Source organism: Trichoderma reesei, assembly GCF_000167675.1.
Source record: "Trichoderma reesei QM6a unplaced genomic scaffold TRIREscaffold_44, whole genome shotgun sequence".
Lineage (NCBI taxonomy): Eukaryota > Fungi > Ascomycota > Sordariomycetes > Hypocreales > Hypocreaceae > Trichoderma > Trichoderma reesei.
In genome coordinates, this window is record NW_006711191.1 from 5,470 (window position 1) to 32,200 (window position 26,731).

Consider the following 26,731-nt stretch of genomic DNA (forward strand, 5'->3'; position numbering starts at 1 on the left):
GATGGGATTCTCTTTCCTGCTGCCGGTGACACCGTTTCTGGGGGGGTTTTGAAGGGAAAGGGCTTTAAAATACTGCAACAATATGTCCCACAGGTCTGGGAAAGTGTTGTAAAATTTATATCCAAGGGTATCTCGAAATGCCCAATACATACGAGTCAACATGGATCTCAACATCTGTGACTATCAGAAGGGAAGCAGCGCAGAGGCTTGGTCAGGATGCCTCCTTTATGTCATTAATCGAGCGACGAGAACGACTACGTGAACACTGTATTGTATTTATGAACATGCATACCCTCCCTGCAGAAATCACAATAAACTCCACGTCCATTCACTATTTTCCGAGAAGAATCTCAATCTGTACTCCTCATTAGATGGTTAGTAACTATAGCACTTCATCCCCAGTGTCGTGATAAATGCCTGTTCCCAGTGGCGTCCAGATCTCATCTCTTTCACCCAGAACTCTTATAGACTTATCAGTGGGGTCTTCACGAGGGGCATAGCGACGTGTGCTGGCGGTTTGGAGTTGAAGAAACAAAGAGTGATGCTTGTACTGGTCCTCGGGCTGCCCAGCATAGCGCCGTCCAAGCCATCGAGACCAGCTTCGTTATTGGCAACACCTAGCTAGTCAAGAATTTTACGGACAGTTTCAAAAGTGGCAGCCTTGCCAAGCTCTTCCATCAATATGGCTTAGGCTCCTCGTCAGCTCGTGACTCTGGTCTCCAGGGATTTCTATCCTTCCCACTGAATCAGGATGCGCTAGCTGGACTACCTAACTGCGGACGACGCAGTTTGGCAGCCCGGTTGGGAAACACTACGTCCGCAACGAACGACAAGATGCTTCAGACAACAGGATTCCGGATTTTCTCGAGTTGTGCTGAGTGGCAGACTTCTTTACTGGGGCTGCAGCCTGTCAATATGACCCTATTGCATGGTCAGAGGATATTTAAATAAAGCCTCCTTAACGTCGCCACACAATCGATTAACGAACCTGGTGAGGCCCGTTTGTTAAAACTCATCCCAGTATCGTCACCGTTAGCACCCCTGGTAATGAGATATGTGTATGTATTTCTTCTCGTCCCCACCGTCTCTTTATCTATATAGCCCAACCTATCACTGACCCGGGCACATACGACCACAGCCACCTGAGAAATCTGGATCCCGTCTGATCTCCGATTGATAACCAGATGAGCGCCGGAGTAGTAGCTGGGTCGGTGACGACCAGCGAACTCCTGGTGTTGTATGTCTTTTGCCTTTTTGCTCTGTAAATAGACATTTGTGCAGTTTTCCATATTATATCCTGATGTACATCGACCAAGATGGAGGTTGAGGTGTTCGACTTTGAGGACCTCCCTCGCACCGCATCACATCACCACATTGCTCAGTGAAGACAATGTTGATACTGTCTTTTTTTCATCACTGTCTATTATCATATTATCTCCGCAGATGAATGTTTCCGACTATTCCACCTAGTACATCATCACCACGTCCTGTCGCCAACAGATGCTCCTCCTTCCACGCTGCCATAACCTCCTGTTCTGTCATCCCGATTTCGCTCCCCTTTTCCTGAACTAGATTGTGCAGCACCAACTTTTCCCTATTACTCGCTGCTGCCATGACCACCTGCATTGTAGGTTCAATCTCGTCCCCCTTCTCTTGCAGTAGAGCCTTTAATGCCGGAAACTTTTCGTTATGTGCTGCCACAATGGCAACTGTCTCTGTGATATGGAATTTGTGCTTCCACTTCCCCAGGAGGTAAACCAACACCGAGCGTTCCCGGTTAGCCGCTGCCGCTACTAGCACCTTCTCCGTGATTTGAACCTTGTCTTCATGTCGTTCAAGCAAGTACTGCAGGACTAACTCGTTGCTTTTCTGGGCTGCCGTGATGACGATGTTCTCCCCGATGAGGATCTTGTCTTTTTGTCTGCCTATAATGCACCATAAAGGGGAACTGTCCCGGCTCCTCACTGCATGGATTAAGACTTCTTCGTTGACTTGCGCTTTCTTGTGGGAAAGCAAAAGGTACGTCGCTTCCAGGTTGCCGTTCCATACTGCTCTTGCAAGCAATAGGTCCAAAGGAGTAGCGGCATATCTTCTTCGACTTGGTGTTTCGTCGTTATCCATTGCGCTGCGGAATCGCTTCTCTGCTTTTGTAACAATCTTCTCTGAGATTTCCACACCCCTGATACTTGCTTCTGCAAGGACCACGGCAAAGTCCTCGTCTTTAATGATGGGAAACTGTCGAGCCATTCCTAGCAAGCCTGCTATTTTCTCAAATTTCTTTGCCGTTGCTATGTGGCCGTGGATTTTGCACATTGATCCAAAGCTTTTCAGTTCCCTGATAAGGTCGCCGTTTGCCTGTCGAGAGCTTTTCATCATCCAGAACACTCGCCAGAACTCAACCTCTGCTTCCCATGATCGTCCCATCCTTCCGTATGACAGAGCAAGTTTGCTCATACACATGAGCACTCGTCCATCCACTTGTACAGAGATTGGTGTGCATGTGTTCTTCATCTCTTCAAGCATGCTGACAACTGACTCCTCGTTGCTTCCCGCATCGCTCAGGATCAGAGCTACGTTCCATGAACGCGTTTGTTTGCTGATATAGCCTTCGGACTCCACATTGTTCGACTGAGGCGACTGAATGGATCGACTAGCCAGCCATGCCTCATAATCTCGATGTTGCGTTTCCTCATGAGAATGATCCCAGTCCCATACTAGTAGAAAGTCATGTGTAGAAGAGCTGCCTGATTGCACCAGCCGTTCAGAGTTTGTTGATTCCGTCTCCGAGTTATTGGGGGGCGCAACTTGGACCATGATAACGGAGAAATATTCACCCCGTGGCCTGACGACCATTGGGCTTGTCGCTCCGAGAAGATGACAGAAAACGTCGCCGACCTCAATTGGCTTGACCGCAACGGGAACAGTCCATGATGGCCCGAGTGTGTCCTGCATTTGGATGCTGACATGCTGCCGGTCTCCTCGAGTGTCATCTTTGACCATCTGAACGGACGAGACTATTCCAATAACGCAACCTTTGGCGAATATAGCGGCCGCCTGCTGGTGGCTCCATGACCAGACAAGCACTTTTTCGCCCAGTATAAACCTGACAAGCCGTGCCATAAGTTCATCCCAAGGAATTTTGTAATTGGGGGATAGTCCAGAAGCGCCAGGGTTGTCAGAGCTCATACCTAGTAGAGCGAATACTTTGTCATGGCGCTCTGTAGCTTCGTGTGCGTGGTACATGTCGACCAACCCGCCCAGAGGCCGAACATCCAGAGATATGCCTCCTGAGGAATTAGTCTTGTATTTTGGCCGAAAGATGGATCCTCTCATTAGATAGGTAACTGAACGGATGTGACTTGGTATGTCTTCGTATGGCAGCAATGAGGGGAGGCCCAAGCAGAAGGCGTATCCATCAATCCTTTCAGTGCCGCACATCATGACGATATGTTGAGCGGCAGCAACCTCTTGAAGAACCTAAGCAATATTGTCAGTATACCTAGTTTCTAAATCTGTTGCTTGGTGCGTAGTGGATGCGTTACCCATATTCGACGGAACCAGGGCCGCTGGACTATGGAAAGAATCGCCTGCCGGTCCTCTTCGGTCAGCAACGACTTCTGCTGCTCTTGATCTGCAGACATGCGTATTTGCTTCAAGGCTCGATCGCTCTCGTCTGCCGCCTCGCCAAGCCATACAATGACACGGCTCGCTTTGGAATATATCTCGGCCATGTGCTGTATCTGCTCTCCTCGCTCCTCCATGTTGGTTTGATCAATGCAGACAGCGTCAATCCATATTATGCGCTCAATCATCTTGTTGCGAAGACGCAAGAGGACTTCATACAGGTTTGCCGTGATGGGCAAAGACTGCTGGTCGATATGGAGCGTATAAGGCCTCTCCGAGCTCCCCCAGACATAGGACAGGGCCTCGTACATGTGCGGTCCATCTCCCAGCTCGCACATGGAATATTCGAAGAGCTGAGAACGGAGAGGCGCATCCTCGTTCCAGTCTGGAAGCAGGCGAAGCAGGCGAATGTGCCGACGACCTTGGAGCGGTGAATAGCTGTACATGTTTCCAGCACTCATCCCACAGGCCATTGGCATGTTGTGTCTCCGGCTTTGTAGTGCGCTGAAATAGCTCAACAGGGCAGCTTTGATCAAGTGCCTGTCAAAGGACGAGAAGTCTAGGCCCGAAGAGAAGCTGCTTATTTCGTCTGTTCCTTCGCTCGCCATGCATCTATTTTTGTCCGCGCGCTGTCATTGGACACCCCCAATTCTCCAGGCAACAAGGCTACATGTATGTATGCGGAGTCAACTGCAAGGATCGTCAATTGCTCCGAATAAGTGGTAAAGCCGTGATGTAAGTAATGATTACCCATGAAGATTCTCGAATAATCCATACAAGGACCTCTTCACCAGCATTCCATGTGCTGTCATGGATTAGCTCCAGGAGTGTATATAGTTGGGAGAACATGCCCATTTTCATGCCAAATACGCCGACTTTCTACATACATGTGAAGGCTGAGTACCTAACATGTAGCTTGCGGCCAAGAAACAAGCAACTGCGATGAGATTAGACCTTCAAAGGTCCTCGTCAGTTGGATAGGAAGTGGAGACCAGAGATCTAACACCACAACTCCTCAATATGTCATACTGCACAGTTAGGGCTGCATAGGTATTCAAGTCACTCAGTTTGGGCACCCCCCATATTACAACCATGGAGACAACTGAGCTTCAACACGCATTGTGATACCAGGTTGTCGATATAATCTGAATATGCAGCATCTCCTATCACATACGACCATAGGTAGTGGAAAACTCGGGGTCCCGTCTGCTCCCCCATAGATAAGCCACTAACCGGCAGATTAGTAGTTGGGTGGGTGACCACCAGCGAACACCGGCTGTTGTATGTTTTTTTTGTCTTTTTTTGCCTATCCATAGTCTTTATCTCATGGCTCCCTGCTCGTTTACTTCAATTCCTAAAGTCCGTGTGCATAGAGGTGGCAGGGGTGGCCTATTTATGCAGAGGAAGCATAAGATTGGTTGCCAAGCTCGAGGGCACTGCAGAAGGATCTTATACTTCAGTTTAGGTGATGGACAATGGGTTTTGGAAGAGTATTTTTATTGGACATTAGAAAAAAGGCCATACATATGCACTCTAGGTGAAAACGTCTCTTGGACACTGCTGTGCTCCAGGTTGAACACATAATACCATTCAATCAAGTATGAGGCAACTAGCAATCCCAACTCTGAAAGCAAGGTCAACACTCCAAGCAAACGTAGTTCCCTCAACCTGTGTCATCAGCCTTCAGGTTGGGCGTCTTGCCTGTGAAGATGTATGTGTCAATGACACTTGAACCGTCAATAGTGACTTCCGTAATTACCGTTTTGTTTTGCGCCATGTTGATAGCCGTAGCATTCGAAGCGTCTAGCCAGGATTTTCGAGTCGACGCCTTCGTATCAGTAAAGACAATGCTGCTCCAGTTTGCCAGAGGCGTATGATGAGCTGAAGCTCCAAGGCCCATCATGTAGTTTTCGACGATCCATTCAGCATTCTGCTGTGCCAGGGCATAGGTAGAAGTAAGATACTTGGTAACAAGCTTGCCCGTGGAGACGTTTTCGATGGTTGCGAAGCCGGATGTGCTCGAAGTTGCGCTGACGGTGGCCTTGATGACGTCGCCTGGAGAGATGGCAAGGTTCTCGGAAAAGGTATATGAGTGATCTGGCCACCACTCATACCAGGGTTCATAGTACACTTGACCACCCTCGATGGTCAAGTCGACGCCGGTCTGCAGGATGGCCTTTGAAGCTGTGTCGCCGTCGATTCCCACCCAGGCAGCGACGGTGTAGTAATTATTGGGAGGACTGCCCTCGGGAATGCTTGGCTTGGGAATGACGAAGCTGGCTGACACGCTGTTGAAAGCCTCGCCTTCTGGGGGCGAATCAATGACAGCCCCTGACCAGATTGAGCTGTAAGAGGCTCGATTACCATGATGAATCTCTTCTGAGCGGTTCTGCTGAAAGGATCTGGAAGAGCGTGCGATGGGTCCGTGGAGGATGTCACGCTTGAACGTAATAGGAGTTGCATAGACATGGCAAGCGAGCAGTGAGTAGGTGACAACAGTGGAAATCTTCATTCTGAAGTCTGAGTACGACGATGGTTGAAACCTTGACTGGTGGAGTGAGTAAGCCCTGGGAGCTTGGTCCAGGATGAAGTGTTGTCGTAGAAGATGAGGTGCATCTAGAACGAGGGGGGAGGTTCGTTTACTTTGTAGACATCTCATGCGAGTTCTTCAATGCAAAGTGCATCAGTGGGGAGTTGATTGCCTACCCATATGATTCGTTGCTCAAAAAGGGAATGAACACTTAATACAGCGAATCTCAAAGACAGAAAGCAAATCTCAGTCTCAGGTGTTAAGTTTGTTCAGTGGCTGTGTAGTCTCCTTGAGCAACTGCAGAGTGAACACACAACTGGGAAGCAAATCAGTGGTTGTTACTCATCCAATTCAACATATTGAACAAAGTCTATTCAGCCTTGTTGGCATTTTATGCAGCAGAGACGGTGTCAACTGATGCAGTACTTTGCCTCATAGTCTCCGCGCATGCTTGTTCGAACTCATCAGACAATCACAGCCAACGAGTCTCTAAATGCATCAATGGAGTTGGTGAATAGCATGATCCGTGCCTTTGTCTCCCGTTTCATCATTGGCCCCGCATCGCCTTGAGACCGTCTCAGATCATTCATCATTGAACAGCTGTTTTCGAGCTTTGCTTGACGCTTTACCTTTACATGGTACACCTCGTCTATCAAGATTTGAAAAAGTACAACCAAGTATCAAGGGCGTATAAAGCTTGATTAAATTGATAATATATACATCCTCCGGCTGAATCTCAATACATTCCACCGCCGCCAACGGAACCCGTGCATCTCTTCCATCTTAATCAGTCTTGCACTGGACGTACTCAATGACGTCCTTGGACTCGAGAATGATGATGCCAGGGCTGCTGACGTGACCGACACCCAGGTCACGGCTCTGGAAATCCAGGAAAGAGCAGCTAGCACCGTGATAGTGGCCGGGCACGGCAGGGTTGTCGAGGGGACGGACAAAAACGTTGTCAACAATGCCGCCGCTGTCTATTGTAAAGGGTCAGTATATGCGATCCTGAAGACTCTAGATGCGAGGCAAATACGTACTCAGAGCCACCGGGGAGGCGCTTTCAGCAACCCACTTCTGCTCGGACTGAGAGCCATTGGTGTAGGTGAAGATGAGACCAATTTCGCCGGTAGAGATCTGGATCTGGGGAGCAGCAGCAACGAGGCTGGTAAGAGCAGCGAGGACGACAGAGGCACGCATGATGGCGGTTATTTGGCAGCTAATGAGCGTCTTGCAAGAAAGTGCGTAAGTAATTTGAAAGAGTGTGAAAGCTGCTGTCTTTTCTTTCCCACAAAAGCAATACTAGTAGCTCAAGCTGCCGAAAAGGAGTCTTTTATATACGTGCTTTAACATCAAAGGTGGAGCGTCTCCTTGCCTTCGTATTTCGCCAATATCCCTGGCCGTTTCCACGTATTGGCAGCGATGCGACTCTAAGTCGATACGAGCAAAGGCTATCCCAATTTCGAGCGAAGCAATCCCCCCTGTCCATCAGACGCCAAGCCTCCACAACGGTTCCCCCACAAATGCACACAGGCGCTGAAGAGGCCTGGGCTGGGTTTCGTTCATCGTTCTCCGTATCGGCAACAGGTTTGAAGCGATCCTGGATCGTTGAAATATGGGAGCGGTGTAGATTTTACCATGTCATCTTCTTTTGTATCACTCAAATGATGAAAAGTGGTTGTTAGCAGGCTTGAAAACGTACTGCATTATTTGGCCCACATGGTTTGAAGACGACGATTAAGGGGTCAGGCCATGGAGAGCGATTTACTCGTAGCTTTATGCTAGGGGCTCGTCAACGACTGCACGTGTTCCCCTATTATTCCTTGTACAGGTATTGAGTAGGCAATCGCACATTATACTGCATTGAGGCAGAGGAACGGGGGACGGAGTGCTATTAAGCTTAGTTGTTAGTGAATAGCGCTACATCCAAGAGCTGTCGAAATTTCGTCTGGCTAAAAGGTTCTAGAAAATGAAGAGAAGACTTGGAGGTAACATTGGGATTGATGCAGCATGCAGGAGGTGCCATAAGTTTACCGCAAGTTGTTTACTCTCAATTTACTTGGAAAGTGCTACGTTGCCCGATGTAGTAGGTAGGTAGTTGAAGCATACCTACTGGTCATGTCGCGACTTGAACACCTTTCCCTGAGGGCAATAGCATCAGAAGAGAATCGCATCTCTGGGTATCCATTGTGGCGGTTCGGGCCGGGACCAGTGAGCAAATAGTTGAATACGTTATTGAAACAATAAACAGCCTGTTATTATAAGCCGTTACCCATGGGGAGAGTTTGTGGAGCGCCCTCCGCATGGTCCGGTCCTGGCAGGATTCCGAGAGGTCCGGAAACCAGCGCCGCAACGGCCTCGGCAGGGGCTCAGAAACCTGGAGAGTCTTCTCCGCAGCGGCGCAACTGTCCGACAGTATGCCCAAATATGCCGATACGGATTTCCGTGTGACACTGAAGACTCTAGAGTACCCCAACAAAGCTTCATCTGTATCCTACAGAGGCGAGGAGGATAGCTCTGGGGGTCCGTCTCGCTCTCCTTTCGATTCACAGGTGTGTTTTCTTTGTGGGACTCACGATATTCGTAATCCTTTAAACCTTGATTTTGCTTCCATTTTCGCATTCGCAGAATAACCGCTCTCATCCTGGTTTCCTCTCTCTGGCACCGCTCTAAAGTTATTGGCTATCCCTGAGCATCCTTGATCCAGTCAACGGTTCTTTTCTGAAGCCTAGTGCCAGCCCCGAAGCCGTGGAGCCAGATGCACCAAGTGCAAAGTGCGTATACTTTGTTCCCTTTCACAAGATATGCGGCAATTGACGAGCTCTTTTGCCCTGTGCTTCAATCATCAATTCGGCAGTAAAGGACAGTTGAGTCCCTCGCGACACTAAGTGCATCAACATGACGATGATTTGACTTCAACATACTCAAAGTAAGAGATGTTTCCACTCAACATGTTCAAGCATTGTTGACTGAAGTTTGGAGTAGATCCTTTCTCCACGACAATGACTGGCGGGATCAGTTAATATTGGCTAAGGATGATGCAACTTCTCCCGATCGATGCGGTCACCCTCAGTCCAAAGGTCATAGCAATTCGCGTCATGCCTAACTATCGCCCGTCAGACTGCCAGGAATGTTCATGTTCATGTCTTGACGCTAAGCGCTGGTTAAAAGGTGCGAGCCGTCGCCGCTCGTCAGCATGATGTTATTCAGAAGAATTGGTCACGGCCACCCAACAATTCCGCAAGCTCAAGATCTATATCAAGAAATGCAGCCTGATAGGATTGTCTGCAAGTGATTGACTACCAAGCGATCAGGAACCACCGCCATGCCAAATTACGTGCCAATTACGCCGAAGCCCGCCCAGGACTCCCACGACGCTGCTTCGGCCCCTTCGGAGGCTGTCGAGAACAACAAGCGACGTCGTATCAGTGTTTCGGTGGCCTGCAACGCCTGTCGCCGGAAGAAGACCCGGGTACGCCCCTCTTGTGTACTTCAAAGTAAATGAAGCCGACAGATCTGAGCTGATGTTGAGGCACAACCAGTGTGACGGCAAAAGACCAGTATGCTCTGCCTGCGAGCATACACCAAACAGCTGCACGTACAGGGATGACTCTGGGCTATCTGAAGAATCTCAGTCGCTCTTGCAAGAAATCTTCCGTACCCTTAACGCTCTCCCGGACGACCAGATCCTCGAAAGAGTACGAAGCCTCAAGAGGGAGGTTGATCCGTTGGCTATCCTCGCTCGCCTCAGAGGTGAAGGGGTCACCTAACAACCCAATGCGGCCATTGAAATGACCATGATGAGCGACGCCTTTTGAACAATGGAATTCGGGCCTTCATACCCAGATGCCTATCCTATCATACCCAATTTCGGCATATATACGCTCGAGGAGGCCACATACCAGCAGTTGATTCACTCCGAAAAGGACACAGACTCTGACGTATGCAGGGCGTATAAAAATGGCAGCAGGACGCTCGCAGTCTCAGTCTCTCTATGACAGCCGACTTCTGACCCTGAGAGAAGAAACGCAAACGCAAAGTCGACTCGCTGCTAAACAAATTGCTTGATAATTCGTGAGCCTGGGCTTTCTACGCCTGGGAAGAGATCACGTCGTCCTGACATACCTCAACGATGCTTCTGAAATGGCTGTCCGCATGGGCCTCTTTGGGGTTGCGGGCAACCACAAGCAGGAGGACATTAGCAGCTTGCCAGAGCCAGCACGGAGCGCTCATTTATACGCAGCTTGGGGGTCTTTCAACTGGATAACGTGAGTGTCTTAAGTCTTTATAACTCCGCCACCCCCAGGTCGATAAGCCTCGATGCTCACTCGTGTTGAAGCAGTCACATGTCCTTGTTCTACCACAAGCCGGGCCTACAATGCCCCAACGCCCCGCCCAGGCTGCCGATTCCTGACGCCAAGAGAATCACGAATCAGAGTCCGATAGTACAGGCACAAGTTCGCAGGCTGAACCTGATTCTCCGTATATGGGAGGAGTGCTCAGGAGTGTTCCCTTGCATCTGTCAATGTTGGTCCATATCACCTGAGCTGGCCTTGCTGTACAGGCACAAGGGTCCGCTCAAGGGCGATCGTAGGACTTTCTGCCTTGCAGAACTCAAGTTCCGGGAGCTGCTGGGCTGGAGCAACCGCCTCCCCAGGAGACTATGTCGAAACGATCAAAGCCCGCACTATGTGCAAATCTTGCAGTATGAACCCCCTTTATCCGTTGCTCAGAGGCGACGTAACTTGATTGCGCGCGAGAGACTCTACTTATGCCCACAGCATATGGCTCCACGCCGCCATCCTCGATCTCTTCAGGTTTCAACGATTGGCAACATAAAGAGCCTACACCTAAGGACATCTACCAGCCCTTACAGCACTCTGGAGAACGCGTGTATCGCATCAGCTTCGCCAGCTGAAACAGCTCATGATCAACTACAGGCTTCACTTTGCCTCTTCCCCTTACACCATCTGGTGGCACACTGCTATGACATACCTCGCCAACGCCATCCTTCAGAAACCGAAAGAAGAGAATTGCTTCTTTTACTTCCTGCTCTGTGTCTACGGCTACGAGCGACTCCGACCATGCTGGCGCGTTACCCAGGCTATTCCGACGGCACTGATATAAATGGCGCTGGGCAAAGGAGACATCACAAGCCCGACTGCGCGCGCCAGCTGTTGTGCAGTGTCAATGACAACAAAGGCTATCAGCGGTATTGTGCCTTGATATGAGGAATCGTATCATAAGATATCCTCTGGTAGGACTCCGTTTTTCGTACAGTACGTTTGGAAGCTGTCTTTTTCTCTAAGATGCTCATCTGTGTGATCTCTCCCAGAGCCCAACATCCATTTTGGATGTTTTCGCACTCTTATCTTTCTTTTGTCAATGTTCATCTATTGCTTCAAGGATTGAACGCGGATCGTAGCATGCATATCGGCAGACTATCGCCCAATGCTGAATATGCCTACTTAGATGCAAGGGTCACATACTGGTAAGGATTTGTATGCCGAGAGTCGGTCCTTATTGTGTCACAGAATCTCGGACACAGTACATGTATTGGTTGGACGCCTAAGCCCGTTAGGCATCCATGTGCAAGGTCCAGCATTCTTAGGACGCCGCCTTCTGCTTCAGACAAAGGCAAACCGTACAAAAATGCCATGCTATTGTCGCCGCAGCCATTGAGAGCATCGCATCGGTATCCAGAGGCTCTAATACCACGCCTCATGCTCCCTTTTTTTTTTTCTTCTTTTTGAGCAGACCCGCGCCAGTCAGCTGAGAAGTCTGGACAAACAAACGAGCTACGGAAGCCCTCTTCAAGTCATCAAAGACTACAGGAGGCTATGAGCCTGGATAATAGCGCCATTCAAGGCCTGGCAGCAATGCGACAATCTACCCCCAAAGACAAGTCCATATCGGGCAGCTCCTTCAACGATGGATTTCAGATCCTTCAAGCAGCTCAGCTACAAGAGGGCCTGAGCGAAACGGATTGGACGGTGTTTGATGGAGAGCCGTCAAAGCCAGACAGCGCAAACGCAGGCCAAGGTTCTATCGAAGACACGCCCCTTGATGACGATCAACGGCACGAGGAACCACAGAAGCCTGCGCTCACAACCCGCGGTCGCCTGGTGCTGGAAGACTACGATATTCAACTCAGGCTGCTCGAGGCCCAGAACAAACGGCGTCTAGAAATGGCTCGTCAAGAACAAGCCAATCATGTCGTCCCATCATCACACATACACAGCCCTCCTCAGCCAATGTCCCCAGCAGTGATGGGTACTATGAAAGAACACCCCGCTATGGCCATCAGAAACACGATGGGCACCATGTCGCCAAACCAGCCAAACCCATACCAGACGATCATAATGCTGCAAGCACAGGTCAAGGCACTGCAGGACGAGAACCAACGTCTCCAGCGGCAGTTACTAGACGCAAAGAAGGCCACCTTTGCGGTATTCCACTGCGTCACTGGGGAAGATGGTGCAAAGATATACCTTGACCAACCGCGTTGGGTCAGATGGGGCGACAAATTCGTTCTCGAGGCCTACTCCCCGGTGCTGTATCCTGAGGGTTACGGCCTCTACAAGTCTCTACATTTTGTGGTCTACAAAACTTACTCGAAGCATACATGCTCGTTGACGAAGAAGACTTCGCAGCAGGTTATCGAATGCTCAACGCCATTCTTCGAACCCGATAGAGAAACTGTCAGGCTTGTCTCAGAGGAGCTGATGACGGCCATGGAGAAGCTTGCGGAAAGAGATGAGGCCACACAAAAGAAGCCCTCCTGCCTCGTTTCGGACAAAGAGATCCTTGCACCTCATCAGTGGTGGTACTGTTATCGCAGTCGGAGAAGACATGCTTGATGGCTTGACACCTTCGCAGGCAGAGGCCATGCAAAGTCTGATGAGATGGATGGATGAGGCCTACAGCAAATCTCACAGTCAAGCCGACGACCACTTCAAGCGTGGAATGGTCTCTGCATCTTCAATGGGCTACTTGATCCAACCTGGAGACGTTCTAGTTTGCAGCGTTGAAGGTGGCTTTGAGGCTCGTCTAGCAACTTCATGGTTACAAGACATGGAAGTTGCACAGAAACCCAGCACTCAAGGCCCGGACGAGGTACCTCCATTTACTGATGGAAAGGTGTCCAAGCGGAGATGGGAAGTGGATGCCTGGTCATACCGGTATGATGGCAATTTCTATCGGATGACAACGAGACCCTGCATCCAACTGGACGCAGATACAACGCAGGATGCAGAGATATCCATTGCTGACCTGGGCGTGTTTCCGCTTCGCTTCGCCTCACAAGAGGTGCGAGATACACTTGCACGACGAGGCAAAACATTATGGGAGTGTCGCAACGGCAAGCATGTCTCTTATGGCACAAAGGACAAGAGCTATACCGTGAGTTCCTCACAACAGCGCCACTACCATTCAAGGAGGACCACTGCTAACAGATGGTTATAGCCAGAGCAGCGCTACATGATAGACTGTCGGACATATTCTGATTTGCATCCTGGGTCAGAAGACATTCGGCTCAGTAGAGAAGGTTTGCGTATTTCGAAGGTAGAACCGGCATTTATCGATCAGAAAGATGCTCCGTCCGAGCCAGACTTGTATCTCTTCCCTCGTGCAGTCATGGGATATGATCTTCGGCGCAAGAGATGGGGTACGTGCCCTCAAAGCATGCAAAGCATTGGCAACAGACTGACAAGGGTGCAATGCAGAGAAAGTCGACGTCGACCACATTCGAGAAATAGCCTGGAACGGGAAGGCATTCGACCAGCTCATCGCAGAGCCGGAAACCAAAGATCTCATCATGAACGTCCTTGGAAGCCAGCTCTCATTACAGACACAGTCTGGTGTGAGAGACAGCAAGTACAATGGCTTCACCATGCTTATGCGCGGAGCTTCCGGAACGGGGAAGACATTCACAGCTGAGAGTGTTGCCGAGTTTTTTGAGAAACCCCTCTGCACTGTGAGATGCAGTGACGTTGGCACCACGCCCGAAGACGTGCAGAAGCATTTGGAGGATATATTCCACCTCGCCAAAACCTGGGGCTGCATAGTTCTGTTGGTCGGGGCAGAAGTGTTTCTCGAGCGGCGCAATGTCAACGACGTGGCCCAAAATGCGCGCGTCTCGGCCTTTTTACGCGCTCTCGACGATTATAAGGGGATTCTTATCCTCGAGTCAAATCGCCTCGATCGTCTTGACGAAGCCTTCAACTCATGCATTCAGCTTCCCTTACACTATGAACCTCTAACGGAACCAAACCGGACTTATGTCTGGCATAACTTGCTTGACAATATTCAGTCATTGGATAAGCAGGCGATGGACATTCGTGATGCTTATGGCTATACTGATGAGCTGGCAAGACTCGAGTTGAATGGTCACCAGATGCATCAAGTCGTTACTACGGCGAGGCAGTTGGCTGGGCTCCGACTCGAGAAGATGACCTCTCGTCATCTGTCCTTGGTTGCCAAGTCATTTCAACCTTTCTAGCTTGGTAACAAGATGACAGAGGATTATGCCTCAGTATCTGGTTCTAGTCACCCAGTACAGGAAATCTCTATCTCGGGTCAAGAGAGCCACTTGCCTGAAGCCAATGCTGAACGTGACAGCGACCAACAGTTCCGATGTATCACTAGTCTCAATCATGAACACGCGACTTATCATATATAATCATCACAGCATAGAATGAGGAACATTGATGCTGATGCAACCTCTTGATAGGGCAAGGCCGAGCAGACCATCGTCTAGAAACAGCCTACGCCCCGAAAAAGCAGCCGCCGAGAAGCGCAGCTCTACAGATGCGATGCGCAGCACCGTTAAATAGCAGAGCCACATCAGCAGTTGACTTCCCTGGGAGACTGCAGACTGTTAGCAACCCAACGACCCCGTTCAACCGGCTTGCAGCACTTGGCTAATTCGCCATCGATTGTCGTTTGTTGGTAAGACGGTACGGGTGTTGTTGGAATGACATCCCTGTCCTGCTTGCATTAGAGAACCACTTAGACCCAGATGCCCAGTTAGAGGCGGATATAGAAACACGCACTAGAATCCGATCCTGTCAGTTCAAGAGGAGGCAACTGCGTGAGCCGGAGCCGCTGCGTGTAATGGACGGACTTAACGTCGTTGATAAGCACCGTCTCGTCCATGCTGCCCACATGCAGCTGTTTATTAACATTTCCATCGTCGTATAAGTGGGAGGCACAGTTTGTGGCTTACACGCTCCTTCTATGGTCCCTGTCAGCACTTGGCTCCGACTTGACGCCCGGGGTATACGACTACATAAGGCTGGCCTAGATTGCCTCAGACGTCAAACTGCTCCCGCACAAAGCTTGAAGTCTGTTGATATCATACAGGAATCTATTCGCCCCTTCAACTACCAAACTTAGGAAGAAAACACCAAGCTATATATAATATTCTTCAACTTTCCCGAGAGCCAACTTTGGCACAAATCACACGATGCAGCCTCCATTTCCCTCTGCCACGGCAAACTGGCGGAATGATACTTATGCCGCCATCTCGCCCGAGCGGCCCCAGCTCAGCGCCTCCGGGAAGACGGTGGTCATCACCGGCGCTGTGAGTACCTCCCATCTAAGCCCCGACGCTTCTCCGTCTGAGTATCCTTATACCCTGGTGAACTTGGTGTGGCTACACATCACCATGAGGCAACCTGTCTACACAAGACACTGCATCCCACCTGTCCAGCTCAAAACGCTTGCTCGGATAGGTGGAGAGACGGAGACACTCGGATCCCCGATTTGTCGACATAGAGTGAAGACTTTGTATGTTTGTTCCACGAAGCTGATGATATGGCATTTGCCATTCTTACATAAAGGGCAGCGGCATTGGTAGAGAGACGGCCATTGCATTTGCAACCGCCGGAGCTGCTCGCGTCGCCCTCCTAGGACGAACCGAAGCCTCGCTCAAGCAGACGGCTGCCGCGCTGCCCTCCACCGTCTCGGCATCAGTCCACGTTGTCGACGTCACAAGCGAGGAGTCTCTGGTTCAGGCAGCCGCCGCCATTGGCACGTGGGACGTGCTCATTCTTGCGGCTGGCCACGTCGCCGCGCCCTCAACCATTGCGAGTTCAAACTTTGCAGACTTCTGGCAGTCGTTTGAGGTGTGTCCATTCTATCCATCAAGCACGTACAATGATACAATAATCACCACTACCTGATGGTGTCACCGTCGGCCTCGAACCGTAGACCTACAACTATATATGAAGCTTCTTGGGAAACACGTGCTGAGATGCGCTGGCCGCTTGGTCTCTTCGAAACTAGACCAACACCAAAGGCACCTATGCCTCGCTTCATGCCTTTCTGCCCACGGCGAATACTGCTCATGCAGCGGTCCTCGCAGTAACCACAGGCACTGCAACCCTCCCAGCGACCATGGTCCCAGGGCTATCAGCGTACATGGCGTCAAAGCTCGCGCAGACGAAGCTGATCGAGTTCCTGGCCGCCGAGCACTCGAATCTCTTTGCGGCAACCGTACACCCTGGCATGATTGAGACAAACATATTCACCAGGAGCGGTGCAAAAGCCGAGAGCCTTCCCATGGACAAAGGTGCGTTTCTACTTCTTGTTCTTGCCTTGCGACTTCAGGATCTTGGGGAGTCTTGACGTGTTAATGCTTTTGGCGTATGCTGCTAGTTCAACTTCCTGCGCACTTCATGGTCTGGCTGGCGAGCCCTGAGGCAGCTTTCCTCAGCGGCCGCCAGGTTTGGGCCAACTGGGACGTGGACGAGCTCAAGGCGAAGGCGGATGCCATTAAGCAGAGCCAGCTGTATACTGCCGGTATCAATGGGTGGCCCTTTACCCCATAGATGAGCTTGATAGAGACTTTCAAGAAGCAACAATGCACACACATTCGTTTTCTAACTGCCGAAAACATTTAGCATTATATCTTCAGAGTAGCACAACAATGTAGAGAAAATAATCTCGAGGCTCGAATCGGGCCCTCCTGACACCAACTCCGCTACATCAGCCATCTATTTCAAGTGCCTTTCGGCTCGAAGAAGTGGAGCGAGCAGCTTGTAGTAGACCGATCGATGGCCGGGGGGCTGGATCTCAAAGGGTTGCTCCATGATTATCGACAGGGATTCGAGACAGGATCGATCCTTCGGTCACACGTGAGCATGCCACCTCAAGCGACCTCAAGTGAGAAGCTATATCCGTGATACAACCGCAGTCATTGTATCACGTATTTGAAAGCGGAACCTGAGCCCCGTTGTTCTACGGCCTACATCAGGGAGGTTCAGAGGTCTTGAGAAAGACAAGAAACCGAGACAACGACTGAAATACCTCCACTGGATATGACAAGCTTAAGATCTCACGCCCACCCATTCCGCCGTTAAAGCAACCACCAGTGCCCCCGGTGCAAGCCAATGCAGTGGGTGGCCAATGACAGAGGCTCTCTCTGCCCAGTTAAGCGCCATTCTGTCATCCACGGCCACCGTTTGCGACCTCGACAGGGTTCCTCTTCCCGACTAGGCATAAGCGAAACAAAAACGTGCTGATGTCCTGTTGGTGTTGATGTCGAACAATTCCCTCTTGTCGTTGTCTGTGTCTGATCTAATTCGGAACCAACATCAACATGGTACGCAACCCCTCCATACCAAACCTCCAATGGCCTCACGACATGCCGACTAGACTGCGAATGCCGTAAGCGGACTTGACTTCGTGATAAGCCCGATTAAAATCGAACCGACGATTTGTCAACATCACGAAGGATGACATCTCATAGTTGTTGGCCGTGGTCCATTTGCAATCATCGAATCCTTCTGGTGTCTCCTCACTTATACCCCTCCGCGAGGCACTTTCGTTCAACCTCAACACTTGATTCCAATTCATTCTCCTACACGTTGTCATTCTCATCAACATCATGACCAGCTACAACTACATCATCGTCGGCGGCGGAACCGCAGGCCTGGTCCTGGCGGCACGTCTAACTGAAGACTCCTCAAAGCGCGTCCTTGTCCTGGAAGCAGGCGAGGACCTGACTGGGGATGCCCGCCTGTCAGTGCCGGCAATGTGGCCGACACTTCTGAACACAGACGCAGACTGGAAGTTCAAGACAGTCCCCCAGGTATGTGAGCAAGTCAATGACATATTGTCTCCAAACAAATACTCCATCACCAATGGGCCTCCAGCTCACAGATGGTTCAACCCAGCCCGGCCTCAATAACCGCGCCATTTCCTTTCCCCAAGGCAAAGTCCTCGGCGGCTCCAGCGCCATCAACGGCCTCTCCTTTACGCACTCATCCAGGGCAAATGTAGATGCTTGGCACAAGCTCGGCAACCCCGGCTGGGACTGGGACAGCTTTTCGCGGTCGCTGGCCAAGTCGTACACCTTGACGTCGCCGTCCGCAGATGTCACGGGCTCGGGACCGCTCCAGCTCAGCTACCCCAAGGACACCGACAATGCCTGGCCGAGCATCTGGCAGCAGACGCTCGAGGGGCTGGGTTTCCCCAAGAGCGAAGAAACCACCAGACAGGCCTGCGGTCCCCTCTTTGTTCCAGACACCATCCATCCAGCGTCCAAGACGAGGAGCTACGCTGGAAATGCCTATCTGGAGCCGGCCCGCAGTCGCGACAACCTCACCGTCATCCCCAAGGCTGCAGTCAACAGGATTCTCTTTGACAAGAACGGGGACGCAGTCACTGCCACGGGCGTCGAGTATATCAAGGACGGCGAGACGCAGACCGCCACAGGCAAGGAGATCATCCTGACCGCAGGCACCATCAACAGCCCCCGGCTGCTCGAGCTGTCCGGAATCGGCGATGCAAAGCGCCTGGAGAAGCTGGGTATCAACGTCGTCGTCAACAACCCCAACGTCGGCGAGAACCTGCAGAACCACCTCATGTGCGGCCTAAGCTTTGAGGCACAGGACAACGAGAAGACCATGGACAGCCTCGCGCGCCAGGACCCGGCTGCTCTCCAAGCCGCCATGGCCGCCTACGCGCAGCAGCTGGGCCCCTTTGCCAGCAGCGGTACCAACAACGCCGCCCAGCTACCGTTCCCAGGCATCAAGACTGCCGAAGGCAAGGCCGAGCTCGAGGAGCTCATAAGCAAGTACATCACCAGCGCCAATACGGGTGACAACGCCGCCTTCGTCGAGGCTCAGGCCAACTTTGTCCGCTCTATACTGACGTCGCCGGAGGAGGCCTCGGGATACTACATCTCGTTCCCGGGCTACGCAGCCTTCAACCCCGACGGCACAATGGCTCCTCCGCCCGCCGGCAACGGCAAGCACTTCTCCATCGCTCTCCTTCTGGCGCACCCGCTCTCGCGAGGCTCCGTTCACATCACGTCCGCGACCGACGTGGCCATCGACCCCCGCTACTTCTCGCATCCCCTCGACATCGAGGTCCTCGCGCGCCATCTCGGCTTCGTCGAGTCCATTGCCAGCGCCCAGCCGCTCGCCAGCCACCTCAAGGCGGTTGAGAAGCGCAACACCGCCGTCGAGCAGGCCAAGGAGTACCTGCGCCGGACTGCGGTGGGCGCTCATCACTTCACCGGCACCTGCTCCATGATGCCTGAGGCCCTGGGCGGCGTGGTGGATGCGCAGCTGCGCGTCTACGGCGTCCCCAATCTGCGGGTTGCCGACGCCAGCATCATCCCCCTGACACCGCGGGCGAATCCTCAGGCGACGGTGTATGGCGTGGCCGAGCATGCGGCGGCCATTATAAAGGGGGACATCTAGACGATGACTGATGGACTGATTGCGCTCAACAAGTGTCTATCTCATGGTATCAATTAGAATGGGTAGCGTGTATGGAAAGTTGCAAAGTACTCTGCATGTGTGCTTATGCCTGATCCCAGGCCACCCGTTGAGCTGGGGTATGGCATTCATCCTCATGGCATCGAAAGTTTCCCTCAGCACGCCTTTGTACTATATCAAACCTATAACATATTGCTATCTAGGGCATCCAGCATCAGCCATCAATCATGTCTTAGCCAGTAGTCAACACATCCTCTCTCCGAGTCCAGTAGGCCCGTGTGAGTGTAATACGTGTCAGGCCAATTGAAGATCTTGCTCCCAGGCTCAATATCACTAACACCAATTCATTCATATTCAAGGAGGTTCTATCTCAGTCAATGATTGTCCCGTTTATCCTTCCAAGCAAGTTACACAGTCGTTTGTGTACTCCCTTCCACCTTCACTCAGTCCAAGAACGCTCCTCGCCACTCGCTTCTTTCCACATCCACATAAAACTTGGCCCGCTTGAACTGACATATAGTCCGCCCTTGATATGCAGTGTATGTCGTTGAACCGAAGCCACATAGAATCTGGCCGTTTCATCTACTTGCAGTTCTACTGGGGGTTCCTAGTTCCTAAACCATTATACGGTTCTTCCTTTAGGGTCTCTCCCAACCAACGATCCATCATCGCGTCCTTGTGATTGAGGGTATCCAGCTGCTGGAGTAGGGTCTTGAACAGCGGCGCATTGGGATTCTCAGCCTTCAGCAGAAGTCAGCAGAATCCTTTTTCAAAATATTATGGTAGGCTCACCAGAACAAGTTGTCCTCCAGACTCTTCACGTGAGGCCGAGGACTTGCTGGTATTGGCTTCGCATGAATCCATTGCTTCTTTGAATGAGAATAGCTTGTAAAGCTATAAGACGTCCCTCTTATGTTTGAGTTCGATGCAGATAGACAATGATAGACAACAATGCGCCAGAGCTTCTGATGGAATGAGAATGAAGGAGAAGAAGGATATCGTTCGATATGAGCCTGGAGATGAATGGGGTATATCTAGGAAAGAAAATGGTATCATATATGCTCAAGTACAAGGCAAGAAACCAGGGGAAATGCAAAAGAGAAACACAAGAGCATTATAAGCGAAACTTTCATTTGGCCAGACTACCTAGACTGCGTGAATCTCCTTTGTATCCACAAACTTTCGACATTCTTTCAACTTTGCTACGGGTTACTTTCAAGAAGTTGGAAACCGGTTATCGAAGGGATGGCAACTTCCAAGATCTTCGAGACGCCGTCATGACCTGCCCTCGGAGGAAAATTGTGGAATTCGACTATATTTGACATAAGCTGGATATCATCAATATAGTGCGCTGTCTGTTGCAGATTTGCGGGCAACGTTGCAAAGTATTAAGGTAGTGGCCAAACTGAAGCTTCCCAAGCCTCTCATACTCAGTCTCATCATCCGAAGACTGCCCAGGCCAGTTGAAGCTGTCTGGCTTTACGTCAGAAGTAGCCTTGTTCGAGCTGTCCTCTTCGAGTGTTTTGAGGCGTCTGCTATGCCTAAAGGCTACGAGCTCGTCTCCACTGTAGGAGAGAGCGGATTGGCTTCTGGCTCTGTCTCGCACAAGGAAAATGTCACGCTTTCGCGAATCAACACAGGGGTAGGGATCTTCTCGGAGGCGATGCCGATGATTAGGAACAAAAGGGGGGCGGCCAACAGCCCAGAACTGGGGTGTTTTCTGTTTTGGGATATTCCAAACTTTCAGAAAGTTCAACAGAAAGAGATATCAACTTCGGTGCCCAAACGAAGCCTCTGTCCCTGATTATCGGAACTTTCAGACCATTGGACCATGCGTTTGACTGCACCAATTTGAATCGTGACTTGTGGTGTTCTCTCAATAAAAAGCCTCCCCCAGGTGCAGGTGCTACGTGGCCGGCGGCGTGACATTGGAAACTTTTGGGAAATTCCTATTGGTGCAATGTTCAAGATCGTTTGGGAAGATGGGAAGTACGGTCAGAAATGTTTCAAATCCTGCCAAAAATCTTCCCATCTCGCGTGGCGATTGGTCCTACCTGCACAGCTTTCGCGAATACGGCGATGCAAGGGATCGGGCTTGGCAAAAGTTCAGCTTGGACACACACTTTCGTCCAGAAATTTCTCAGCCTCTGCTCGAACTTTCAGTTTACGAAGCAGCGATTGGTCCTTGCACGGCAGTGCAAGGCATGGCATTCGAAAAGTTTGAACTTTTGAAAGACGGCCCCTGACCTTCAAGATGAACCTCGCCGTTCAATGCAGAATACTCTTCAGTTGGTTCTTCCGAATCAAGCAATCTTGCAGTATTCACATCCTCCTTTTGACAGTCAGTTAGCCCTCATCTGACTCGCCATGTCTTCGAGCACACGCAACAAGGTGCGGAGCCCACCTTCGCATGCTTGGATTCAGCACAAAGGCGAGATTGAGCAGATGTATGTTGTACAGAAGTGCACCTTGAAAGAAGTCATGAAAGCTATGGAGGCGAAAGGGTTCAAAGCTAGGTAAGGAAGCTTTCCGGAAAACCATCGCAAGTGAGGCTAACTGAGAGCAAATACATAGTGAACAGCAGTACAAAATCAAGTTCAGCGAGTGGCAGATATCCAAGTACAAGACGAAAGGAGCGCGGAACCGAGCTGATCAAGCTGGGTCAAGTACGAGTACGTGCCATCCAAATACGCTGCCTGACTTATACAATATCTGAGAGATTGTCTAGGCGAGACTGATGGACGGGTGGTAGCGAATCCCCAGCTGGCAAATCCCCAGCTGGCAAATCCTCAGCTACCAAATCCTCCGCCTCTGCGAGTAAGCTGATTTGTGACAATAACCATGGCCACTTACTGATCAATATGATACAGGCGCCCTTTGTAGACGCACCCATCGGCGACATTAATTTTGTTCCTACGATGGAATACTTTTCACATAATCTTTTCAGCCATCCTCACACCTTCGAACCAATAATTCTCGGGATCCAGCAGACTGAAGGAGCAGTGGTTCCGTTAATACCGCGCACACCTGGCCAAAGAGTCTGCCAACCTATCCATCAAGCAGCGCGATCCGGAAACCTCGACATGATAAAGCTTTTGCTAGAGAAGGATTTCTCATGCGCGTCAGTTCCTGATGAACACGGCGTGACGGCAATCTGGGCTGCCGCCTACTACGGCCATCTCGAAGCTGTCAGACTCTTGCTTAAGTGCTGTGGCGTTGATATCAACGCTGCCGCCACGGAATACATGCGCACACCCATTCAGCAGGCGGCACAGAATGGCCACGTCGAGGTGGTTAAGATACTGTTGGAGGCTGGTGTTCAAGTTGACCCACACATGGACAGCTACGATATCGAGATGCCCTCTCCCCTATGGCTTGCGGCTCAGGGAGGACATGTTGAGCTTGTCGAGCTTTTGATTCGAAAAGGCGCTTACGTTAACTTCTCAGTCCATCCATCAAAGCGCTTACCAATACACGCAGCCACCGAGGACGGGCATACCGAAACAGTCCACCTCCTCATCATAAACGGGGCGGATATAGACGCTCGAGAAGAGGACGGCTGGTCTCCCCTTGCAATTGCAGCTAATCAAAACCATATCGGGGTCGTCAATCTTCTCCTGGAACATAACGCGAATGTGAACGCCGAAGGAGAAGATGGTGTGACTGCGTTGTGGTTGGCTTCGCAAGAGGGACACGTGCAGGTTATCCAGGAGCTTTTGGACAAAGGTGCGAAATCCATAGCAACCAGATCCGACCAAAGGCGACCAATCCACCAGGCAGCGCGATTCGGACACCTTGAGGCAGTCAAGCTGTTGTTGAAGCACGATCCGGGTGATAGCAACATAGCAGATGGGACAGGTAGCACTCCCTTACTTCTTGCCTCTCGGGGAGAAACGGCGAGTCATGTCGAGGTTGCGCGCTATCTGATCGAGCACGGCGCGAGTATCGTTCTCGGTACTTAAAGCTTGATAACTCAATATGTCAACGCATGACCACAAGAGACGGAGGAATGGAAAACATTATGAGCAAAGGCATCTAGATACTTTATTCCATTCGGACAAACTAACTAATTGATGCTCTTCGCTTGTTCTTCTGTTGTGCTGTGAAGAAATGAATACATCATTGCTGCCATCGAACTGAACCCATAGACGTACATCCGGCGGGACATATTGTCCACGAGGAGATGGAACTATCTACTACAGCCAGCCAGCAAGATTCGGAATAACTGAGAATACGATTTCATGCCTCCAAGTCGAAAAGGGGGAGTCATCACTTGAACTGGTAAGAACACCGGAAGACTAATCAACTAAGAAGAGACTTGATCCTTTCGACTTGCATCTGCTCAACTCATATTGACCTCTTTTTTGTCATCTCATTGCCATGTAGGCACAGACATCTGCGTTAATCCTCCATAGTAACACCAAAGGCCCAAACCATCAAGGGGCTCAACCCCTCCATCTCACACCCCCTAAACCAACGCAACCCCCAATCTCAACACAACCCAAAGAGACACCGCAACACAAAACAGACCAATACAGAGCAAAAAAGACAAAAAGAAAAACATACAACAGCCGGTGTTCGCTGGTGGTCACCCACCCAACTACTAATCTGCCGGTTAGTGGCTTATCTATGGGGGAGCAGACGGGACCCCGAGTTTTCCACTACCTATGGTCGTATGTGCTTGTTTTCTCTCTCCACCAGCTTATATGCGACGCGACTCTCGATGCAGGACTGCATCAACGACAACTGAATACTCCTCGATATATAAGTGCCTGTCTGCAGAATCATTTAACAACAACCTAGGTATCAAGGTCCCCTTGAATTCCTGAAAGTAAATTAGTCACACGGCTTGTTGACGAACAGACTTTTCATTATTCCGAGCTGCGGAACTAGCCTCCATCGCCATCAAGATGTTCTCTTATAATTTGATAGGGCCACATACTCGAGTTATACCAGCACCTCGGTGCATTCATCGGGACATTAATCTTCGGGGCATTCATATTCGGGTTATTCCATTTCAGAGGACTCAATTGAGGCTCCGGTCTACTAGGTAAGTAATGTCTCAAAGCAAACACTCATCACGAATGCATATCACGCAACAGACCCGCAGACATTGTCTATGGCTTCTTGTATTTTTTTCTTTTTAAGAATCCGTGACTATGCAAGAGGGCACTTTGGCATCCTCAAGCAAGCGCATAACTACATGTAAGTAAGACACTGATAGATTCTTTCCCCGACAATCATTACCCATGATGCATTTCATTTTGTTGGCTCATAACACCCCCCCAGCTTCCGCTCGCTTACAGCTTCTGCATGGCGACAATGTCGGAGGACTGGACGTAGTCCTCAATCTCCTGGATCTGCTCCTGGAGCTCGTCCAGGGAAACCTTCTCATCCTCAACAACCAGGTTGATCTGCAGCTTCTTGATACCGAAGCCGACGGGGACCAGCTTGGAAGCACCCCACAGCAGACCATCCTTCTCAATGGCACGGACGGCAGCCTCCATGGCAACCAGGTCGGTCTCGTCATCTAGAGTTGAAGAGTTAGCATCAAAGTATGGCAAGAGGTAACCTGAGAGACTGCGCCAAGAGCAACAGTATCGGCAGGAAAGAAACAAAAGGGATCAAACTCACCCCAAGGCTTCACGTCCAGGGTGACAACAGACTTGGCGGCAACCTTGGGCTTGGCAGCCTTCTTCTCGCGGTAGGCAGCCAGACGCTCCTCACGGATACGGGCAGCCTCGGCATCCTCCTCCTCGTCGTCGGAGCCGAACAGGTCGACATCATCATCGTCGGCGGAGGCCGCGGGGGCCTTGGCGGGGTTCACGGTGAGCTCGGACTCCTCAGGGCCGTAGACGGTGTAAGGCTTGCTGGCGTCGCCCTCGAGGGTGGCGAACTCATCCTCGTACGTGGCGATGTGCTTGTACCAACGGGCGGCAGCGGGGTACTTGTCGGCGCTGGGAGCCTCCTTGAGGGCCTTGAAGACGGCAACGTCGGCCTGGCTGGCGTTGTAGCTGTAGATGGCGGGGGAGGGGTCAGTGAGGGGTGTCTCTCTCGTTTGGATTTTTTTTTTTCTTCTTTGGGCCGTCATGCAGGCACTGAGGGGTGAAAATTATGAAAGAGGGGCTGGGCTGCATGCACATCATCGACAGATTGTGCCGCAGAGAGGGAAGGGAAAGAAAATTTTATAGCATGTGCGAGGGCAGGGTCGTGATTCAGGGACGGGAGAAGCGCATCGTCGTCGCGGCGCAGAGGGAAAGGAGCGCATACCCAGTGATGTAGGAGCGGGTGGAAACCCAGTTGTTCAGGACTGTCGAGCCTCATCGTTAGCCCACCTGTCTCTGTTGTCTCTGTGTCCAGCAGCGCAGAGGCGAGGATTTCACTTACGGGTGAGGCCGGCATCGGAGAGGAGATCGGTGAAACCCATGGCTGCGATTGTGTGTGTGTGTGTGAAATCGAGGGCGAGAGAAGAAAGGATATGGAGAGAGAGAGGTCGTCTGGTTGAAGAGAGCTGGAAGAGTTGGGTATCTACTGGAGAGGAGTCACAAGAAAAAAAAAGATTGCACCAGATGGAACTGCGCAGTATTGATGCAAGGCAGCCCCCCCCACCACTGCGGGAGCCCTAGTAGAGGGGTAGCGGCCTGAGGCATCAACTGCCTAAAAGCCAGCGCTTCACCCCGCCTTGACGACGAAAAAAATTGTCGAAACGTGGCGCACGTGGATGATTGACGCTGTTCAGCCGCATGTTGCGCCACAGTTGCCCCGCGGAAGAACCCCACCACAAACTGAGGCTTGAACTGAAGACTTCACGATAGTACATACACACCTAACTGACGACTTCATGTTT

General features: G+C 51.0%; 12 protein-coding genes across 12 annotated transcripts; 7 read left to right on the plus strand and 5 right to left on the minus strand.

The window, feature by feature from the left end:
- Positions 1 to 1,093: 1,093 nt before the first annotated feature.
- Positions 1,094 to 1,273, minus strand: TRIREDRAFT_70921 (uncharacterized protein; the record flags this gene model as incomplete). Its single annotated transcript, XM_006969828.1, has 1 exon — positions 1,094 to 1,273. One exon carries the CDS (start codon positions 1,271 to 1,273, stop codon positions 1,094 to 1,096), a length of 180 nt encoding a protein of 59 aa, XP_006969890.1.
- Positions 1,274 to 1,431: 158 nt separating this feature from the next.
- Positions 1,432 to 4,103, minus strand: TRIREDRAFT_112536 (uncharacterized protein; the record flags this gene model as incomplete). Its single annotated transcript, XM_006969829.1, has 2 exons — positions 1,432 to 3,477; positions 3,543 to 4,103. 2 exons carry the CDS (start codon positions 4,101 to 4,103, stop codon positions 1,432 to 1,434), a joined length of 2,607 nt encoding a protein of 868 aa, XP_006969891.1.
- Positions 4,104 to 5,287: 1,184 nt separating this feature from the next.
- On the minus strand, positions 5,288 to 6,136 carry TRIREDRAFT_70927 (uncharacterized protein; the record flags this gene model as incomplete). Its single annotated transcript, XM_006969830.1, has 1 exon — positions 5,288 to 6,136. The coding sequence occupies one exon, from the start codon at positions 6,134 to 6,136 to the stop codon at positions 5,288 to 5,290; it is 849 nt and encodes a 282-aa protein (XP_006969892.1).
- Positions 6,137 to 6,937: 801 nt separating this feature from the next.
- On the minus strand, positions 6,938 to 7,354 carry TRIREDRAFT_112538 (uncharacterized protein; the record flags this gene model as incomplete). The annotated part of the gene is made up of 2 exons (XM_006969831.1): positions 6,938 to 7,134; positions 7,195 to 7,354. The coding sequence occupies 2 exons, from the start codon at positions 7,352 to 7,354 to the stop codon at positions 6,938 to 6,940; spliced, it is 357 nt and encodes a 118-aa protein (XP_006969893.1).
- Positions 7,355 to 9,479: 2,125 nt separating this feature from the next.
- Positions 9,480 to 9,924, plus strand: TRIREDRAFT_112539 (uncharacterized protein; the record flags this gene model as incomplete). Its single annotated transcript, XM_006969820.1, has 2 exons — positions 9,480 to 9,626; positions 9,697 to 9,924. 2 exons carry the CDS (start codon positions 9,480 to 9,482, stop codon positions 9,922 to 9,924), a joined length of 375 nt encoding a protein of 124 aa, XP_006969882.1.
- A 373-nt stretch (positions 9,925 to 10,297) lies between these two features.
- Positions 10,298 to 11,281, plus strand: TRIREDRAFT_112540 (uncharacterized protein; the record flags this gene model as incomplete). Its single annotated transcript, XM_006969821.1, has 3 exons — positions 10,298 to 10,422; positions 10,497 to 10,894; positions 11,031 to 11,281. 3 exons carry the CDS (start codon positions 10,298 to 10,300, stop codon positions 11,279 to 11,281), a joined length of 774 nt encoding a protein of 257 aa, XP_006969883.1.
- A 2,608-nt stretch (positions 11,282 to 13,889) lies between these two features.
- Positions 13,890 to 14,654, plus strand: TRIREDRAFT_70922 (uncharacterized protein; the record flags this gene model as incomplete). The annotated part of the gene is made up of 1 exon (XM_006969822.1): positions 13,890 to 14,654. A coding segment is annotated over one exon (765 nt), but the record flags the coding sequence as incomplete, so codon positions are not given.
- A 966-nt stretch (positions 14,655 to 15,620) lies between these two features.
- Positions 15,621 to 16,986, plus strand: TRIREDRAFT_70912 (uncharacterized protein; the record flags this gene model as incomplete). The annotated part of the gene is made up of 4 exons (XM_006969823.1): positions 15,621 to 15,737; positions 15,997 to 16,281; positions 16,442 to 16,727; positions 16,814 to 16,986. The coding sequence occupies 4 exons, from the start codon at positions 15,621 to 15,623 to the stop codon at positions 16,984 to 16,986; spliced, it is 861 nt and encodes a 286-aa protein (XP_006969885.1).
- Positions 16,987 to 18,044: 1,058 nt separating this feature from the next.
- Positions 18,045 to 19,866, plus strand: TRIREDRAFT_70910 (GMC oxidoreductase; the record flags this gene model as incomplete). Its single annotated transcript, XM_006969824.1, has 2 exons — positions 18,045 to 18,248; positions 18,334 to 19,866. 2 exons carry the CDS (start codon positions 18,045 to 18,047, stop codon positions 19,864 to 19,866), a joined length of 1,737 nt encoding a protein of 578 aa, XP_006969886.1.
- A 3,263-nt stretch (positions 19,867 to 23,129) lies between these two features.
- TRIREDRAFT_70907 (uncharacterized protein) lies at positions 23,130 to 23,501 on the plus strand (the record flags this gene model as incomplete). The annotated part of the gene is made up of 1 exon (XM_006969825.1): positions 23,130 to 23,501. A coding segment is annotated over one exon (372 nt), but the record flags the coding sequence as incomplete, so codon positions are not given.
- A 928-nt stretch (positions 23,502 to 24,429) lies between these two features.
- Positions 24,430 to 24,687, plus strand: TRIREDRAFT_70918 (uncharacterized protein; the record flags this gene model as incomplete). The annotated part of the gene is made up of 1 exon (XM_006969826.1): positions 24,430 to 24,687. A coding segment is annotated over one exon (258 nt), but the record flags the coding sequence as incomplete, so codon positions are not given.
- A 497-nt stretch (positions 24,688 to 25,184) lies between these two features.
- Positions 25,185 to 26,394, minus strand: TRIREDRAFT_82613 (translation elongation factor 1 beta; the record flags this gene model as incomplete). The annotated part of the gene is made up of 4 exons (XM_006969832.1): positions 26,272 to 26,394; positions 26,155 to 26,194; positions 25,519 to 25,898; positions 25,185 to 25,414 (listed from the first exon to the last, which is right to left on the minus strand). Exons 1-4 carry the CDS (start codon positions 26,309 to 26,311, stop codon positions 25,185 to 25,187), a joined length of 690 nt encoding a protein of 229 aa, XP_006969894.1. The 5' UTR covers positions 26,312 to 26,394.
- Between the last annotated feature and the right edge of the window lie 337 nt (positions 26,395 to 26,731).